The sequence below is a fragment of the Monodelphis domestica genome, chromosome 6 (genome assembly GCF_027887165.1).
Source record: "Monodelphis domestica isolate mMonDom1 chromosome 6, mMonDom1.pri, whole genome shotgun sequence".
NCBI lineage: Eukaryota > Metazoa > Chordata > Mammalia > Didelphimorphia > Didelphidae > Monodelphis > Monodelphis domestica.
In genome coordinates, this window is record NC_077232.1 from 76,308,439 (window position 1) to 76,329,423 (window position 20,985).

Consider the following 20,985-nt stretch of genomic DNA (forward strand, 5'->3'; position numbering starts at 1 on the left):
TCACCATCCGGGTCAACCCAGGGACTCAGCTTGGAGGAGGCCCCCAGGCGGCGGAGCACGTTCCCCCCTCCCAGCCCCAAGTCCGAGAAAAGGGTCTCCTCGCCCCCCACTTCGCTACACACACACACACACACACACACACGCGCGCGCGCGCGCGCGCGCACACATATACACACGCACACACAAAGCCAGCAAGTAGCAGCAGCAGCAACGAGAAGCACAGGCAGGGAGGAGGGAGAAGAAGGAGGGGGCAGGAAAGGGGGGAGGGAGCGTGGAGCAGGGAGCAGGGAGCAGGGAGTAGGGAGCGGGGAGGGGGAGCCTCCTCCGGCCTCGGCCTTGGCCTCGGCTCCGACTCGGCCCGGCCCGGCCCCGACCGCTGGCTGCTTCCCCGCGGGCCCGGGGTCTAGTATGGGCCGGGCCAGGCAGGGCCAGGCCGGGCCGGGCGTCTCCCCGGCTCACAAGGCTCCGCTCCGCTCCCACAGGGATCCCGTCCCCCCTCACCCCCCTCCCCCGTCCGAGGCCGGAGTCCTTACCGAGAGGCAAGCCCTTGTTGAGCAAGTGCGAACTTCCCATTGAAAGGCAGGTCCGGGGGCGCCGAGGGAGAAGTTGGGGGAGTGAGGCTCCCGCTGGTCCGCAGATGGCGGCGGCCGCTCCGCTTCTCCCCGAGGCGCGCGCCCTCGCCCCCCCACATGCACACACTCCCCACACACGGCCTCCCTCCCTCCCTCACCCTCGGCCCGAGTGCGGCTGTCTCCTCAGTGGGAGAGGCGAGCGGGCGGGGCTTGGCGCGGGTGAAATTAATCTCTTGTTTCCAGGCAAGAAAGCCCAGCAAAACGGGCACGGAGGGCTCAAAGGCAGAGGCAAGCGGAGAGCCAAGGCCGGTGGGCTACCACAAAGCGCTCCGGGCGGCCCCCCAGATCGGACCAGCTCGCCCTTAAAAATAGAGCAGTGACCAAAAAACAAAACAAACACAACCAAAAAATTGTAACTGGAAAAAAGAGTAAGTCTGGGAGAGTCTGGTGTTGTATCCAGTAGCCAGCCCCTACAGTAGGCACTTCATCAAGAATCAGTGGAATGGAATCTCTCCTCCCAGTCAGAACACTGTAATTGTTAATGAAATTAAACCCTGAGAGAGAAACTAAGTGTAAAAAGCACTTCTGTGCCTAAGGAAACATGGTATATAGTTTGCGATAAAGCCTAGGCTACAATTCTTTGTAACTCAGTGCCTCCCCCAATCCCACCCCAAATGAAATCAGCATGAAAAGTAGATCTGCCCAGAAAATCCTTAAGGAAGTTGACTAGAGAGGGGGTTGGGAAGGAAACTACTTAAAGTGGGACTCAGTTACTTTGGGACCAAAGGTGACCACTAAACAAATCTACTCTTGCCCACAAAAACTTTCTCCTGTAATCAGAAAATTGACTAAATGACTCCTGACTCTTAATACCCCCACCCACCCTACCACAAAAGCGACTTTCCCCCAAATGAACAAAGCTGTTTATTTACCCTAAGTGTGAAAGGCAACAAGTCACCTCAAAAAATCACAAACTCAAAGTCAACAGGGGGAGAGTTCAGAACCAAAACCTGCTTAAGGCATACTTTAGGCAAACATAAGGTAAAAACAGAAAGGTGCAGTACTGAGGAGGAAAACTGGGTTACAATGGTGTTATGGCTATTGACTGGCAACTAGTAACAGATAATGTCCCTGGATCTAGGCTCCCTAGCAAGGCTTGAATCCAAAAGTAGGCACCTACAGAAGATAAAAGTATTGAGCATTTTTCTTCCTAACCTGTTTCAAGAACCTTTGGACACTGAAGTGGTCAATCATGAGAAACAGGTGCTGCAGAGTGGCCTCTGGCAAGAAGCTGGATGAAGGAGCCAGCTGAGTGAGGTAGAAAGAGCTTTGGCTTCAAATATAGCCTCTGAGGGTTATTATCTGTGTGACCTTGGACAAGTAAAACTGTCTCCCAGAACCTTAGTTTCCTCATCTATAAAATGGGGGTAGGGGTTCTAGATATACTACAATTCTATTATACAGGTATTATAAATAAACTGGAAAAAGAAATGACAATCCTAGTGGCTATTACCATAGGAGTCAATAGTGAAAGAAAGGCACTAGAAGTACAGTATTATTTGTCATGTATGACTGAAATATATATGGATATATCCATATATATTTTAATGGAAGAGGAAACTGAGACCCTGATAAATTAAGTGACACCCAAGGTCATATGAGTGGTGAATTACAGGCCAGAATTCAAAACCAGATTTTCTGACACCAAATTGAGTGCTCCGTCTTTGCCTGTAGAGTATAGAGGCAACAGAGAACACTCAGACACACTCTAGACTCAAGATGGAATCACAGAAGGCATCTTTTCCCAAGTGACTGGTGCTGCCCTGTCAAATTTGGAGTCCTCCCTTCATTAAAGTGATCTGAACACTTCTCTCCATATAAAACAAAGCAACCACAAAACTCATAACAACTGTGAGTGAAATGTGAAATTTCGGTCCAAATGCAATCCTTCAAAATAGGAGTAACCCACAGGAAGGCCACTGCAACCCCATCCATTTCAGGCAGAACTGTTACTCCGTGGGGCTCTAGTGAAAACACAGGTAACTCCCACACACACACTTCCCAACTGTCGCAAAGAAAGCTTCGGGTTGCTGAGGAGGAGGAGGTCGAGGACAGAAACCGAAAGATTGAGTTCTCGGAGCTCTCCAGCCAGGCTGGGTCAGCTGACTCCATAATGCAGTACACACTAAACTGTATGTAGAGGAGCCCGAGCCAGAACACAATTCACTCACATAATGGCCGGGCACTTCAAGGCCTAATCACTTTCTGGGGCCCCAAAAGCTGGGCCCCAGGTTCTTTCCGGATTTAAGTGATAAATAATTCCTCAACCCCCCTAAACTGTTTTTCCTTCTCGCAAAAACGAATGCCTAAGCCGAAAGTTTGGGTTTAGTTTCTTTTTTGACCCTTTGAAAAACTTTATGTTCTAAAAATTTCAGAGAATTGAAAGACCTTGGCCTTTAGACAGGCATTGACTTAAAACCTGCGAAACGATCTGAAGAGGGAGCCTGCTCCGTGTGAGAAAGGAGCCCTGGCCTTCCTCTGCATCAGCAACGTGCAGCTTTCCAACAGCAGGCCTTGGGGGCCAGTAGCTGAAGGGCCTCTCCCGAGAGGGAGGGGACTGCCCAGCTCGGAAATGTGTGCCCATTCCCTGCACTTGGGGGAGGGAAGGCAGCTGGCTCTAGCAGAGACTGTAAAGGAGGGAAAGGGAGGAGCTGCTTTCTCCTACCGTATTGATTTTTATTTAACAGTTTGGCTATTTTTAAAAGTTATGCATCTAAAAAAGGGAAACTCAAATGCACTTTTTGTAGGGTAGGGAGAAATGGATGCTCAGGTTGGTGCAGATTAAGGAGGGAGAGACCCCTTTTCTTTCTCAGAGCTCACTATACATTGATTCTGCCTGCTGGGTTAGTGTATGTCAGCTGAACGATCACTGCCAGCTCTTTTGATTTGATTTAATATATGCCTGTATATGTATGTTTTTACTCGGTTGGCTAAGCTAAGAAAAGAACGATTAACTATCAGTAATGCTTTGACTTCCTCTCAGGTTCACCACACACAAGTATTTTATGATGCATTTACTTAGGGGTGTCCAATTCTACAAAGGAAATTCCATATTTTGCAGTTCTAATTAAATAAATCTTAAAGCCATATAGCTGTTAGCTGAGAGAACACTGCTTCAAAATGGGAATTAGAAAGGGGCAATGCAAAACTGTAGCATCTGTATGTATATCAGGATTACAAAATAGCATGTTAGCATGGTTGGCTACACACTGACAGGGAACAATGCAGGATATGCTATACCAGACACAGAAAGAGACAGTGGCTTTCCCCTATATGGCTAAAAATTGAACTATTGAGATGACCTAAAACTGCAATAGAAAACTAACACAAGATAGTTAACTCAAGTTAAAAATATGATTAAACTCTAACAACTGAGGAAGCATACAAGTATATTGATCTGAACATGCTGAATGTGATTATTTTGGGTAAACACTGATCTAAAAGTGAAATTGTTGGTACAATGGGAGGGTGGAAAAGGGGAATGGTGCATAATATTATGACAAGGGGAATGCTTAGCTGATAATGGCATGATGAACAGATGGGAGCAATGATTAATAGTTTTTTTGTTCCTTCTCCCATATCTAGAGAAAAATTCCAAATGTGGTCATGTTTGCTCTTCATTTTTTACTTACAGGCAAAGGCCTTTGGCCCAAGGCCTTTCAAAAATAAAACTTCTAGACTTCCTTTGGTTTTCTGCTAAACTTGAGCTACAGACTGAGGGCACTGACTTATCCCAGCCACCAGAACTCTCTTCCTTATCATACAGGGCTGTACAAGATTAGGAAAAAATATGGATTATGAACAAATCTACTAAAGGCTTTGGGTTTCAATGAAGGCTTTCCTTTATAGAGAATCTAAGCATAGGGACAAAATATTATGACCATGAGGAATTCCTGAACATTTGGAGATATAGCTCAAGTAGTCATCTAGGAAAGTAAGCCTGTCAGTTTTCTAAAGTCTCAGTAATACTTATTTTATTTGATAGCTGATTTTGAAATGCTTATATTAGTAAAAGAAATATTGAGTGAGATTTACTATAATGGAAAATGCAGGACTTTCAATAAGTCTGACCATCATCACATTGATTTATATGACTTCCCAAATTAATTGACTCTTAGTGGCCATTTTGGATCCTAGATAATAAAAGTTGGGATATTTTGTAATGCTCTTAAAGATTCAATTATGAGGTAAAGATTATTATTTTTTTAATTCCAGAAAACCAATTGGCCCAAAGATAACATTTCTAGAAATTCTTTTATTGCAAATAGATATTTATTGATCTCTTTTGTCTTTATATCACCTAGAATTCCCTCAATATAGATTCTCTTTCTGTCTTCCAGAAGAGATAGTCCTTATAACAAAGGATTAGAAGAAAAAGAAGAGGAAAAGAAAAGAAAAAAAATTTTAAATAAAACTTAGAAATATATCTTTAAAAATCTAACATTTTGTGCAATGTTCCATGGAAGCATCATCTTATATCTTTTGGGGGGGGCTAATGTTAAAAATATATTTCCAAGTTCAGACAGAACTTCCTTTTGCATCAATTTATCTAAATCCATAATTCTATATTCATCATATTTATAGTTTTTGACAACAGAATAATGTACATTTGTGACCATAATTTGTTTAACCGTTCCTCAGTTGATGGAAATTTACTTTGTTTCAAGTTCTTTACTGCCACAAAAAGGGCTTCTGCAAATATATGAATTTCTTTGTAGCTTTTCTTTTTGTCAATAGACTCCTTGGGGCATATGACTATCAGTGGAATCTCTGGGTCAAAGGGTATGGACTTTTATTTTATGAGTACTTTATGTACATAATTTCAAATTCCTTTAAAAATGAAAGCCCTTACCTTCTATTTTGGAATTGATACAAAGTAACTGTTCCAAGGCAGAACAGTAAAGAGTGGGCAATTGGAGTTAAGTGATTTGCCCAGGGTCATACAGCTAGAAAGTGTCTGCAGCCAGAGTTAAACCCAGGACCTCCTAACTTAAGACCTGGCTTTCTATCCGCGGAGAGCTGCCTCAATTCCAAATTCCTTTCAAGAATAATTGTTCCAAATCATAGCTCTGCCAAAAATGTATCAGTGTGCCTGTTTTTATACCATTCCTCCAACTCTACAGACTGTTCCTGTCTTTTGAAGGCAAGGGCCATTCTTAAAAATTTACAAGGATGCTTTATATATTGAACTTCAATAAAATGAAGTGAACATTTCTATCACTAATATTATTAATAGTAGGTACTATATGCATTGGAATTCTAGCACAGATACACCCATATGGTTTCTGGCCCTTCCTGACAATGGCTTGACATAAAATGCAGTTCTGTTTTAAACGAACACTAGGATTTGGTTAACATTAAAAGATGGTATGAATATGTGCTGAATAAAAAAATGACTTAAGGAAGAAGACTATGTGACCCTGCCTGCAAAAGATGTGTAGATGGGCCATCTTTATTAGCTGAAACAAGTGCAAAGACTTTATGGCTTTCCTCTTCCTGTTTTCTCCTCTACACACACAGAGACCCTATGTTCTAGCCAAACAGGTCATCATCTCCTGAATGATGATGGTTTCTGGCATCATAAAACTGATTCCATAGGACATGTTAGGTTGGACTACAATCAAAAAGAGACTTGTGCACTTAAATACTAATAACCAAACTTATGAAAGGAAAACAAAAGTTATATGACAAGTTATATATAATAAATATGTATATATAAAGTTATATATAACAAATACAAATAAGCTTGTATGAAAATAGAACAGACTACTCATAAACATATAGGTCAAAGTTAATAACAAATGTCTTCTTTTCCCTTGGTTTGAGGAACATGTGACTCACTATTTGATTTATTAAACACAAATCAAATTCTTTGTAAGGTCTACAACATAACCCAACAAAGGATCTTTGCTTCTTCCTTCTTTATGTCCCTACTAAAATATAAGTTCCTTGAGGGCAATCATTGTTTCATTTTTGTCTTTGTAATCTCATTTCCTCCTGCTGTGCCTAGAAAGTAGTAGGCACCTAGTGAAGCTCTTTGAATGAATGAGTATTCAGTTATCAAGTCTGAACAATCATTCTTTCACCAAGTCGTAAAGCCTTTACTCTCCTATTTCTTGTCACCATTTCCAGAAGATGTTCCCTAATAGATAAACACACACACACACACACACAAAACACCTTAACTTCCATCTTAGAATCACTAATGAGTATGAGTTCCACAGCAAAAGAGCTGTAATATCTAGGCAATGGGGGACAAGTGACTTGCCCAGGGTCACACAACTAGATAGTGACTGAGGCTAGATTTGAACGCAGGACCTCCCATTTCCTGTTCTGGATCTCAAATCCATTGAGCCACCTAGCTGTACTCCACCCTAGTAGATTTTTAAAAAGTATCTATTAGCATTAGACTACTGCCTCCCAAATGACCTCCCAATTTATTTGCCACACCATTGTCAAATGTACAGTCTGTGGGCCACATGCAGTGTTGTAACTGGTTAAATGTTTAACAAAATAAGTTAAAATATGATAAAACACAGATAAGAACACATTTTAAAACTAAGTAAATAAGCAGAGGCCTTATGTACAGATGGGTGGCCTCTTGAGTTGGACACTACTGATCTACCATGACCAGAATTCCCTTCTACATATAACCAGCAGTTTAATCTTCCAAAAATATTCCTTTCACTAAGTCATTGCCCCTTTGCTTAAAACAGTCAATAGCTCCCGTGGGCCTACTGACTAGTCAGTATGATTCTGAAAGAGAATCTGATGATTATCTAAATCAAGCCCCTGATTTTAAAGGCAGAGAGATTAAAACCTTCAGAGGTCAAATGACTTGATCAAGGGAAACAAAGCTACTTTACCTGAAAAACCTCATCAAAACTAAAGAATTAGGACTCAGTCTTGGGTTTTCTGATTCTCACATCTAGCATTCTCTCCATTTTATTTTGCCCCAAACCTTTGCTTGGTATTCAAGGCCTTCTACAATATGATGCTACCACATTACTTAGATCTTATCGTTCACTACTTCTCTGTATGAGCCCTTCCAAATGAAATGGATTTACTAATTGTTTCTCCATTAAACATAGCTCTAACCTGCCTTGGTGCTTTTGTTCCTCTTGAATCTATTTTGTACCCATCCTTTAAGATGCAGCTCAAATATAATTTCTTCCTGAAAGTTTCTGACCACACTAAGCTACAGCATTACTCCTTTGAACCTGTTATATAGGTCATTCATTTGGCAATCAATTCTGTATTACCTTGTGATCTCTTTTCCACTATTATATCCAACTCAACTGCTATTTTATTTAACTCTTGTATTGCACTAATGTTTGATACATGTCTGTTTTCCCACAGTATGAAGAATAGTGCTTGGAACATAACTGCTTACATTTATATTATAAACATTTGCATTAATAATAAAGTGCTTTATCTAAATCCCACTAACTGATCTTCAAAACAATATTTTGAGATAAGAAGGAAAAACATTTTTATCTTTCAGATGAGAAAACTGAGGCTCCAATAGGTTAAGGGATTTACCCAACTAGTAGTTAACAAAGCTAATTCCAAATTTCCTGAATACAAATCCAATATTCTTTCCATATCTTGATGTCTTGTAGCACAGTAGATGGAGCACTAGACTTGGATTTAGGAAGACCTGAGTTCAAATCCTACCTCAGGTATTTGCTAGCTCGGTGACCCTGATCAAGCCACATAAACTCTCTCAGGCTCATTTTCCTCATCTGTAAAATGGGGGTAATAATAGAACCAATCTCACAGAGTTGTGAAGATCAAAGGAGAAAACCTATGTCATAACTTGATTTCTTTACATAGTAGGAATCTTATTTCAACAAACATTTATTAAGTACCCACTATATGGATGATATACGAAGTGCTGGGGAATCAGACAGAAACAAAAAAGTCCCTGGCCTTCAGAAGTTTACATCAAGTTTCCATTCCCTACTTGATTAAGTACTTTTTGCTTTCTTGTTGCCTACTTCCATACCTCTAAATCTCCTTGTATGGCCACTGATCAAGAGGCTCAACACAGAGAGAGGCATGGGGTACCCATGTAGAGAGTTGTAAAAAATTATAGGAGAGAGACAACAGGGAACCAGCATCACAGAGTCTAGGAGTTAAAAGAGAGTTTTGGAGGGTATCAGGTACAAATTTTAGAGAAGTGGGAGCCCTGTCTGGAGTTTCCATAGTAATCCTAAGCTTCAGTTTAAGGGGCTCTAGTTATTGGGACCTCCCTTCCTCCATATATTGCTTATTCTTCTTTAATTGTTAGAGAGCTTTTTCTGAAATCAAGCCAAAATCTGTCTTTTTGCCACTTTTGCCCACTGTCTCTGGTTCTGCCCTCTGGGGCCAAGCAGAACAAGTCTAATCCCTCTTCCACATGACAGCCCCTTAAATGCTTGAAGACAGTAGTGTATTTACTGCCTTAGTTCCTCCCCTCTATTCAGACTCAAGCCTTTACACATTAGGAGTAGGTCCCATGTATGGTCCTTGAAATCCCAAACTCTTGACAAAGGAGTTATTGTAAAAAACCAGCTCTGTCCTCTGGCTAGCAGAGAAGGAAGTGTTAACCTTTCCTTTGCTGGAAAAGACTGTACAGCAAAATTATCCCACCAAAGCTTCAATGTTAGGCTAACAAAAAGTCACACCTCTATGAGCTAACAGGAGAATTTAATGGGTCCCATTGCTTAAAGGGGTGACCCTTCAGGGTTTTGAACTGACACAAACATTGTCATTTTTATTGGAACATCTCTTCATTGTCAAAATGGGGAAAGCAAATGCCCCCCATTGTCTTTGGCCTTTGCAGACTCCACCCCAGCCCCCATATCTACGGCATAAACAACAGCTTTATGGTGTATTCAAATATTGGACAGTTGAGTTTTTTAGTAGAAAACTTTTTCTGGGAAATTCTGATCATCAGAGAAGGACATAAATGCTGTGCCCTAGACAGCTTCTATAAGGCTAAGGCAGGGATGTATCAATGTCTGGAATAAAAAGGTTATTCTAGTTTCAGCTCTCCTGCCAGGTCATAGGCCTTTGGTGTCTATAGAGTTGTTTGGATTCTGAGCTATTTTGTTATATCTATTTATAGCACCTTCATCCCTCTCCTATTTTTTTTTTTGGCAAGCTTATTGTTCCAATTAATTTCTATCAAAATGTCTTCTGGATGAATTTTCCCATTGGCCCAATCATTTGAGGTCTTCTGCTTCCCTAGAGTTCCTTCCCAGAGAAGGCTCTCTGATTCCCTAGAATTACTCAGGAAAAGGCCTATTCTACCTAATAAAGGGAAGGGATGAAAAGATGGATTTTCATATGGTTAAAAAAATCAGCTTCACAACAGAAAGTAATAAATGTTGGCAAAGTTGGGACATTAATGCATTGCTGGTGGAGTTGTGAAATGATCCAACCATTCTGGAGGGCAATTTGGAACTATGCCCAAAGGGCACTAAAAGACTGTCTGCCCTTTGATCCAGCCATAGCACTGCTGGGTATGTACCCCAAAGAGTAATAAGAAAAAAAAGATTTGTATAAGAATATTCATAGCTGTGCTCTTTGTGGTGGCAAAAAATTGGAAAATGAGGGGATGCCCTTCAATTGGGGAATGGCTGAGCAAATTGTGGTATATGTTGGTGATGGAATATCATTGTGCTCAAGGGAATAATAAAGTGGAGGAATTCCATGGAGACTGGAACAACCTCCAGGAAGTGATGCAGAGTGAAAGGAACAGAGCCAGGAGAACAATGTACACAGAGACTGATACACTGTGGTACAATCGAATATAATGGACTTCTCCATTAGTGACAATGCAGTGATCCTGAACAACTTGGAGGGATTTACGAGAAAGAACATTATCTACATTCAGAGGAAAAACTGTGGGAGTAGAAACACTGAAGAAAAACAACTGCTTCATTACATGGGTCGAGGGGATATGGTTGGGGATGTAGACTCTAAATGATCATCCTAGTGCAAACATCAACAACATGGAAATAGATTCTGATCAAGGTCACATGTAATACCCAGTGGAATTGTGCGTCGGCTATGGGGGAAGGGAGGAATAGAATATGATTTTTGTAACCAAGGAATAATGTTTGAAATTGACCAAATAAAAATAAATTAAAATATATTTTTTAGAAAATCAGCTTTAGTGGGTCAGGTAGGTGGCTCAGGGGATTGAGAGCCAGGCCTAGAAGCAGAGGACCTGGGCTCAAATCTGGCTTCAGAAACTTCTTAGCTGTGTGACCCTGGGCAAGTCATATAACCCCTATTACCCAGTCCTGTGGTGGTAAACCTATGGCACATGTGCCAGAGAGGGCACACAGAGTTCTTTCTGTGGGTACATGTGCCATCATCCACCAAAGTTTGTTACTAGAAAGGCAGAGCTGCTTCTATCCCCCTCTCCATGCAGGCTTGAGGACATTTCTCCCATCACCCCCCCCCCCCTTCTCAGCAATCCAATGGGAGTGCTTCTTCCCTCCTCTATCTGGGGTAAGGTTTATGTGTGTGTGGGGGGGGGGGCACTGAGTCTCAGGAGGTGGGGCATGACATTGTATCTGAAAGGTTCGCCATCACTGGCCTAGCCCTTACTGCTCTTCTGCCTTGGAACCAATACACAAAATTGATTCTAAGACACAAGGTAAGGGTTAAAAAAATTAGCTACACAACTATAGAATGGAGGTGATATAAGTAAGTAAAAGTTCATGTCATAACAATCTGGGAACTTAAGGAGTAAATGTGAAAAAGCCATCAAAAATGCAATATTAAGTAAGGTATGGTTTCCAGAATGGAGCCACTGTTTTCCACCATTGATGAAAGTTTTAGGAAAGGAGAAAATAAACAAATTGTAATACATTAAGAAGAAAAAAATTAGGCTGGTGGGCTTACTGGGAACCTGGTAATAATATTAGGATGGGGTAAAGGAATAATATAGCTGAGATATATATGTGGATAAATACATACATCTCTCTCTCTATTTTTGCTTGTTTAGCCTTCCACAATGTATTACATGGATGATCTCTTTTGATCCTCAGAACAGAGAGGTCCTCACTATTTATGATATCTTCATGACCTGAAGTCCAAGGCTTTTTCTGGTTCTCTGTCTCTCTGGAGGAATGGGGGAGCCCAGAGAAAACATTTTTGTTTGTCTTTTTTTTTTGGCAGAGAGAGAAATACAAAGTGAGGATAAGAAGGGTTTTTATTTGAAAGAATTCTACTTGTTCTGCTGGACCCCAGTGGGGGAAAAATAGGGACAATGGGTAAAAGAATCAGGGAAAGACTGTGGTTTGTTAGAAGAGAAAGGGAAGGGAAGGGAACAAATATCTATTAAGTGCCTGTTATGTACCAGGCATCATGCAAAATGTAATTTTACAAATGTCTTCTCATTTGATCATTACAACCCTGGAAGATGGAAGAGGAGGTTGACAAACTTTAAGTGACTTGCTCAGGGTCACATTGCTAAGAAGTGTCTGAGGACACATTTGAACTCAGATCTCTCTGATTCTAGGCCTGGCTCTCTCTCTGTTGAGTCATCCAGCTACCTCTATATAAGGAAATACTTCCTAACAATTAAAGTGGTCCAAAAGTGGAAGAGGTTATATAATAACACTATATTATATTATATTATATTATATTATATTATATTATATGTAATAACACTAAGCACTTTATACATATGATCTCCCTGATCCTCACAACAGCTCTGGCAAGCAGGTGCTAGTATTATCCCCACTTTACAGTTGAGAAAATTGAAGCAAACTGAAGTTAAATGATTTGCCCAAGGCCACATAGCTAGTAAATGTCCAAAGTAGGATTTGAACTCGGGTTTTCCTGATTCCAGACCTAGTGCTCTATCTACTGTGTCATCCCCACCTGGAGACTGTGGCTTTCTCATGGGAGGAGGTATCTGAGCACAAGCTGGACAATTGATTGAACTTATTTGAAAGAGATGAATGTAGTTCTTGCTTCATAGGGCTAATGTGAAGATCAAAAAAATCTGTACTTCTACATGCTCACATGCATATGTGCATAAATGCCCACTGCATAATGTATATATGTGCATGTGTGTATATATACATACATAAGAATTCAAATTTAGGTTTTATGCTAAATATGAGAATTCTAAAGTAATATTGTGGTTGCCAATTTAGAAACAGCTTAAGTCAAAATGACTTTTAGTAGCTTTATTTATAAAGAGGTTAAAAAGAGTGAAAGTGGAAAAATGTAAAGAGACAGAAAGTACTGCCTAGCTATAAATACCCTGAGTTTAATCCTAATGTCTCCAGACCGCAAATGTGAATCGGAAAGCAAATCTCACCAGAATTCAAAGTCCTAATTAGGAAACCAAAATCCAAAGAGCCAGGAGACGCTGAAGAATCCCTGAGAACCTTTAGTGCACATGAGGCTCTGACTGCCAAGAATATCACCATAACTCACAATGAAGGGAGTGTCCCACCAAAGTGTCAATGAGTAGAAAGGGTCCCCTCACCAAAGAACCAAGGAAGGAATCACTCCACTTACCACAGCAGGATCCAAGGAAAGAGTCTCCTCTTCCAGTCTGGCTCACCAAAGCAGAGTCTCCAAAGATGAATTCCAAAGGAAAAGTCTCAAGGAGAAGTTCTTTGGATAAGAAGTTCAGGACTTTTATAGTCCTTTTCCCATGTTACTTCCTGTCCCTTTTCCACTTTATGGGAACCAACTACAGTCTTTAAATTTGCCTAGCACTGCCAAGGAGAGGGGTAGTGGCCTTTGGAATTGTCACCCACTCTAGCAAGTGACTTGTTAACTCTCCTACTTAGTGACTGGTAAGGTACTAATTAGGGGTACTTAAGTTTTTGATTGATTAACTTAAAAGTTGCTGTCTGATAGACAAAGAGAGTTTGATTCACTCTTCACACATATATGGGTAACATGCCTGCAGACCTTAAATTTAAATGCTTGCCATTATTGTGGATTTGGAGTAATTTCTCTTCAGGTATAGGTTTGGAATAAATGTTCCTGATGCCCCTTCCAGTTCCAGGAGATGACTGTGATGTCCACCCTGTGGCCCTGCTTTCTCACCTTTTCTATCTCACTAGGAAGTCCATCCCACATTTTAGATAGAGGGAAACTATGTGGCCCAGGTCACAAAGCCTCAGACCTGGGGTCAGGAGGACCTGAATCCACTTCCACCTCACATACTTCCTAGCTGTGTGAACCTGGGCAAATCACTTAGCTTCTGCCCACCAAAGTAAACTTCTCTGTAAAATGGTTACAATAATAGCATCTACTTCCCAGAGATGTTGTGAGAATGGAATGAGAGAACATTTGTGAAGGACCTTGCTAAATGCTGATGATGACAATGATTTATTAGTGAGCCTTTTTTGGTGATGAAGCTCCCAAGACTGGGAGAGGAGGCCTCATGGCTTCCTGAAGCCTCCTTACCAAACTTAATTTGTTTGAGCCCTCTCTTTCACCCTTTCCCATTTTCAATTCTCTATGTGCTCTGTCTATCCACTCAGTTCTCCTCCTGGACACATGAGAAAAGAAGGAAAATCTAGAATTGTAAGTGACTGGAAAGGGGAACAATGACTTTATTCTATCATTTGATCATGATCTCTGCTTCTCAGAGATGCTCCTTAATGTCCATCAAAATCTCTGACTGGAAAATAAATCTCTAATATTCAATAGATAGGGGTGGAGAGGGAATTAAAAATTAATATTGCCAGTTAACAATTAAGGCTCATATACTTTCTAGTTCTGTGACCCTGGACAAATCACTTAGCTTTAACTTGCCTCAGTTTCCTCAACTGTAAAATAAGAATTATAATTGCACCTACCTCCTAGAGTTGTTGTGAAGATCAAATCTGATAATAATCCTTAGCACATATGCCTAGCATACAGTCATGAAGACCAGTGTTCAAATTCAGCCTCAGACACTTTACTGGGACCCTGGGGAAGTCACTTCACCTGTGACTGTGAAGGTCACATAGGTGGTAAGTAGCAGAGTTTGAAATTAAACCCAGACCTCCTCCAGACTCCAAGTCTATCCAACATCTTATTAATCTGTTGGAGATTTCAAATATCTTCATTCAAAAATCCTATTCTCAGAACTCATGCCACAACAAAACCACAGATACTATAAGCACATGGGAAATTCTGTGTGAGCTGATAGAAAATACTCGCCACTCATTTTCCAATTTTTTGCCACCACAAAGAGCGCAGCTATGAATATTCTTGTACAAGTCTTTTTCCTTATTATCTCTTTGGGGTGCAAACCCAGCAGTGCTATGGCTGGATCAAAGGGCAGACAGTCTTTTATCACCCTTTGGGCATAGTTCCAAATTGCCCTCCAGAATGGCTGGATCAATTCACAACTCCACCAGCAATGAATTAATGTCCCTACTTTGCCTCATCCCCTCCAGCATTCAATTGAAGGGGATGCCCTTCAATTGGGGAATGGCTGAACAAATTGTGGTATATGTTGGTGATGGAATACTATTGTGCTAAAAGGAATAAGAAAGTGGAGGAATTCCATGGGAACTGGAATGACCTCCAGGAAGTGATGCAGAGTGAGAGGAGCAGAACCAGGAGAACATTGTACACAGAGACTAATACACTGTGGTACAATCGAATGTAATGGACTTCTCCATTAGTGTCAGTGCAATGTCCCTTAACAATCTGCTGGGATCTCGGAGAAAAAACACTATCCACAAGCAGAGGACAAACTGTGGGAGTAAAAACACTGAGAAAAGGCAACTGCTTGACTACAGGGGTTGAGGGGATATGATTGAGGAGAGACTCTAAATGAACACCCTAATGCAAACACCAACAACATGGAAATGGGTTTGGATCAAGGACACATGTGATACCCAGTGGAATCACGAGCCGGCTATGGGAGGGATGGCAGGAGGGGCGGGGGAGGAAAAGAAAATGATTTTTGTTTCCAATGAATAATGTTTGAAAATGACCAAATAAAATAATGTTTAAAAGTAAAAAAAAAAAGAAAAAAGAAAATCCTCGCCAGCAGTCATTTACCCTACTGTATGACCCTGGAAATGTTGCATTTCACTTCCTACATAGGTTTCTGGAAAACCACTATTGAAAAATCTCTCAATTATTATTTTTTCTTTCTTTCCATTTAAACTTAATCTCTCAAGGGAAATTCTGACCCTAAAAAGGAAGCTAAAGGGAGTTCATGATCCACTGACATTCAGTTAAAGTTTAAAGATAGTTAGGTGTTATTTAGATTGGCCATTCCACAGAAACTGCAAACTGAAAGGTGAAATTACAACCAAAAGGCAGGGACTTTCTGTGAAAAGACTGCTTGATGGTTCCAATAAAGACATATTTATTAAGCAGTATTTACTCCAGGTCAGTGATGGCAAACTTTTTAGAGACCAAGTGCCCAAACTGCCACATGGGAGCCCCTCACCTACCCCAGACGGGAAAGGGTGTGTGTGGGAGGGGGAAGCAATCCCATTAGGCAGTGGATAGAAGGGCAGGGCATGTGAGAAATGTCTTCATGTTCACATGGAGAGGGGGAAGGCATCAGCCCTCTCCAGCACTGGCATAGTAGGTTTACCAATAAAGGCTCTAGGCACTGTGCTAGGTTCTAGAGATACATAGAATCAAGCAGTTCCTATTCTCAATGAGTTTACAGTCTAGTAGGGGAGACAGAAATATATACAAAATACATTTAGAGAGAATAAACACAAAATAGCTAAATGCAGAGCAGTTTGAGAAGGAGGTATCTGGAAAGGCTTCATGTAGAAGGTGGTGCTTGAGCTATATCTTGGAGGAAGAGAGGAATTCAAAGAGTCAGAAGTGAAGAAGTATATTCTGAGAGTTGGCCAGAGTAAAAGTTCAGAAATGGAGATGGAATGTTCTGTGTGAACAAGAGATCATGGGGTAGAGTAAGTTCCAATGAGACTGGAAAGATAGATTGGGTTAGATTGTAAAGGGCCTTAAAAGCTAAACAGAGGCATTAATATTTTATTTTAGAGCCAATAAGAAGCCAGTGGAGGTCAATGAGTAGGAAACTGACAGAATTACATTTGGAAAATTCCTCTGGCAGTCATTTGGAGGATGGACTGTACTATAGTGGGGAGAGATGTGGTTTTGTTGTTGTTCAGTCATGTTTGACTCTTTGTGATCCCAGTTGGGATTTTCTTGGCAAAGATACTAGGGTGGTTTACCATTCCCTTCTCCAGTGCATTTTACAGATGAGGAACTGAGGCAAACAGGGTTAAGTGATTTGCCCTGGGTCATACAACTAGTAATATCTGAGGACAGACATGAACTCAAGAAGATAAATCTTCTTGACTTCAAGCCCTGTCCTTTATTCAATGTACCACTGAGTTAGGCTTGGACAATGAGAATAATTAGCAGGTTATGGCAATAGTTCAGGGGAGTACTAATAAGGTCCTGAACTAAGGCAGTAGGTATGAGTAGAAAAAAGTGATTGTGGGCCTTTGTATAGGTGGTCCTCCTGCCTGACATGTTTTTTCCTCTCCACCTCTATGTCAAGGAACTCTTAGCTCCTTTCACTGCCCAATTCTGGTACTACTTCCTTTATTGCCCCCTCTGCCCCTATAATTTTTTAAATTCCAAATTCTCTCCCTCTCTCCATCCACTAAGAAGGCAAGCAATATGATCCCCATTATATATGTGAAGTCTTAAAAAACATATAACCCACATTGCAAGGAAAAAAAGGCAAGAAAAAGAAAGTTTAAAAAATGCTTCATTGTGAACTCAGATTTCTCTGGAGATGGCTAGACAGCACATTTCATCATGAGTCCTTTGGAATTGTTAGGAATCATTGTACTGATCAGAGTAGGCAAATCTTTCACTACTATCTCCTTTAAGAGGTCTTTTCTTGTTCCCCTAGTTTAGTGTCTCCTGCCCCAGCACTATTACCCCCTCCCCACTGAGTGTTTCTTTGGCACACTACATGTACTTATTGGTGAACATACTGTAGCCCTCCAGTTACATGTAAGCTCCTTAATGGCAGGGGTTGTTTCCTTTTCTCATCGTAGATCCAACATCGAGCATAATGTCTGAGACAAAGTGGAGAAGCTCTCTATAGTCAGTTAGAACAAAACCTGAAGTTGACTGTGGCTCAGATCATGAGCTTCTTACTGCAAAATTCAGATCTAAATTGAAGAAAGTGACCATACAGGTGTGATCTAAATTATTCCCCTTATGCATATGATGTGGAAGTGATGAACAGATTTAAAGGATCAGATCTGGTAGAAAGAGTACTTGAAGAACTATGGACAGAAGTTTGCAACATTATACAGGAAGCAGCAACTAAGAACATTCAGAAGAGAAAGAAGGGCAAAAAAACAGAATGTCTATCTGATGAGACTTTACACATTTCTGAAGAAATGGAAAGGGAAAGGAGAAAGGGAAAGACATACTCAACTGAATGGAGAATTCCAAAGAAGAGCTAGGAGAGATAAGAACAATGCAAAGAAATAGAAGAAAATAACAGAATGGGAAAGATATGAGATTTCTTTATACCAAGAGAATATGTCATGAAAAAATGGACAAGACAAAAGGCAAAAATGAAGATCTTTTAACAGAAGTAGAAGAGATTGAGAAAAAGTGGCAAGAATATACAAAAGAATTATTCAAGAAAAATCTTAACATCACCAATAACCACAATAGTGTGGTTACTGATCTAGAGTCATATAACCTGGAGAATGAAGTCAAATTGGCCTAGGGAAGTATTGATAACAATAAGCTTAGTGGAGGTGAGTGATTTAAAATCCTAAAGGGTGAAGATGAGATGGACAGATGAGTGTCAAAGAAACAATGAACATGAGCTTGGACAGACTTCAGGAGACAGTGAAGGAGAGAAGGTCCAAGAGGTCATGAAGAGTCAGACACAACTGAACAATAACACCATGGTATTTAATAAAATGCATGCTGATTGAAAAGTAAGAAGTTAGCATTTCTAAAATGTTTTTTACTCTCTTACTACCTATATCGTCAAGAGTCATTGAAAAAGACAGTTTTATCACCTCCATGTTTCCAAAAGGGAAAAAAAGGACAGATACTTTAGATGCCTAGATTACTTTTTGACATTTTATCAACAACTGTTAGAAAGAGAACCTAGACATCCTAATTTTAGAGATTCTATCACTTCTTTCCTATAACTCATAAATCAAGCCTGAGGTGAATCAAAGAAAAATACAGCAATATGCATTAGTTAGAGAGGATTGGGAAGACAGTGATTAAATAAAAGGACATTTCAGACAGCCTCAGTGGCTGACATGTTTATACAATAAAGAAACTTCGGGCTGTCTTCTATTTGGTTAAAAAAAAACCAACACCTTTTGTTTTAAACAAAGCTCACAATGGATTTCTTCCAGATGTTAAATCACAATTGATACTTATATTCTTAGGAGGTTTTAAAAAATGATGGGGTTTATTAAAATATGATGTTGATGGAACTTTTCAGGTCCATTCCTGTCTTAGTTCCTTTGCTCATGATATAGCCTGTAATTCTTTCTCCTCCTTTCTGTATCATAGCTACTTCTCTTTTAAGACACAGATTACACCCTATTTCTCCCCAAAAGCCAACTAACCATATTATTCCCCCCTTTCCCTAAAATTTCTAACCAGATCACATAACTTAGCAATGGCTAGTTAAACTGTGAAGAATAAGGTTACTATGCTCCAATTCAGGGTTTCTCAAACTATGTTCCATGTAATCTTAGGGTTCTACAAAGAAAAAAGAGCTCAAATAGATGAGCACCCAACAAAACTGTCTACTTAGCTGTCAGGGGTGTAAAAATATTCAGAAAACAATGGGAATGTAATCTAAATCAATCTATGAAAGACTGGCATCTTATTGTTCTACAATTAATTATTCAATCTGTCCAGTGATTTAGAATGTAGAATCAAGTGACTGGCAACTCTCTATTTCAGTGGAGTATATATAAAACAACTGCTGTGAATTTGTATTCTTGTTTCCTTAAGGATTACTTTTTTTGTAGTGGTAGTCACTATATTAAAAATCAAGAAGTTCTGAAGAAAGGCAGCTGGGTATCACAGTGGATAGAGCACCAGGTCTAGAGTTGGGAGGACCTGGTTTCAAATTTGGTCTCGGATACTTCCTAGCTATGGGCAAGTCACTTAACCCTGACTGGACAGCCCTTGCCACTCTTCTCTTTTAGAAATGACAGTAAGACAGAAGGTAAAGGTTAAAAAAAAAAGTTCTAAAGAAATAAGAAATTAAATGTTCACTAAGACTAATGAATAATATTCATGAATCTACTTTGAATTTGTTTATTTTATTTTATTTTTTTAAACCCTTGCCTTCCACATTAGAATCAATACTGTGTATTGGTTCCAAGGCAGAAGAGTGGTAAAGGCTAGGCAATGGAGGTTAAGTGACCTACCCAGGGTCATATAGCTAGGAAGTATCTGAGGCTACATTTGAGCCTAGGATCTCTCGTCTCTGGGCCTGGCTCTCAGTCTACTGAGCTACCCAGCTGCCCCCTATTAATCTACTTTGAATAGCAAACCTCAAATGAGAAAGATATAAAAAATGATGATAGCTATTTAAAAAATAAGATAATTTTTATCAATTCCATAATATTGCCAATTAAAAAAAAATATTTCCTATTTCCAGTAACAGCATAATGGCAGTTAACAAAATACCATTAACTTTGAAATGGCTTATGATATAAAATAAAAAATGAAAATTTGTTATGAAGTATCTTTAAATATGGGCAATTATATATCTAGTAGTTTTTCCAATTCTAAATCATTTATTAATAGCAAACAAACATATCCTCACTAAGTAAGATGCCTGACAAATTATCAAATTCAGAATAAAACTGATTAGATTAAAAAAAATCAGACTTATGTCATTTAATGCCATTAGTCATAGAGATGAATAAAATACCATTTCCAAGAACTTTATTGCAATTTTGCTTTAAATGAAAGGTGTGTGAACAACAGCACATAGATGAACCACCTTACATAGGTATGTAGTATTGACTCCTCAACAGCATTCTCAGTATTTGGATAATGTGAATTATATCATCTCTTCCTTTTCCCACAGTGCCTGAGTCTGTACAGGACACATAGGAGGTACTTAAAAATACTTACATTATTTCAGAACCTTCCTTAGCATTCAATGAAGTATATCTACATTATAAAAACCTACTCCTTGAATCCAGCCAGAAACTTTGGAGAAAGACTTTAAGAGTTGTATAGAACTTAAGAACTCATGTAGTTTGGACTCCTTTTTTTTTTTTTAATAGGGGAGGAAACTGAGGTCAAAGTTAAAATGCCTTTCCCAGGGTCAAATAGAAAATTAGTGGCACACTTGAAACTAAAACCT

The 20,985-nt window shown here is 39.9% G+C and overlaps 1 protein-coding gene across 9 annotated transcripts in view; it reads right to left on the reverse strand.

Annotated features, from left to right (window-relative positions):
• The window catches only part of CTBP1 (C-terminal binding protein 1), a 558,787-nt gene that overhangs the window by 121,844 nt on the left and 415,958 nt on the right, over positions 1–20,985 (reverse strand). The window contains exon 1 of one of the 9 annotated variants that reach the window (XM_056803645.1): positions 534–925. The exons of 7 other annotated variants lie outside the window; for them this stretch is intronic. In XM_056803645.1, the coding sequence (XP_056659623.1) occupies positions 534–573 (40 nt within the window). In that variant the 5' untranslated portion in view covers positions 574–925. Of the gene's footprint in view, positions 1–533; positions 926–20,985 lie in introns of those variants that run through there. One more of the 9 variants, XM_056803646.1, reaches the window with a different exon arrangement.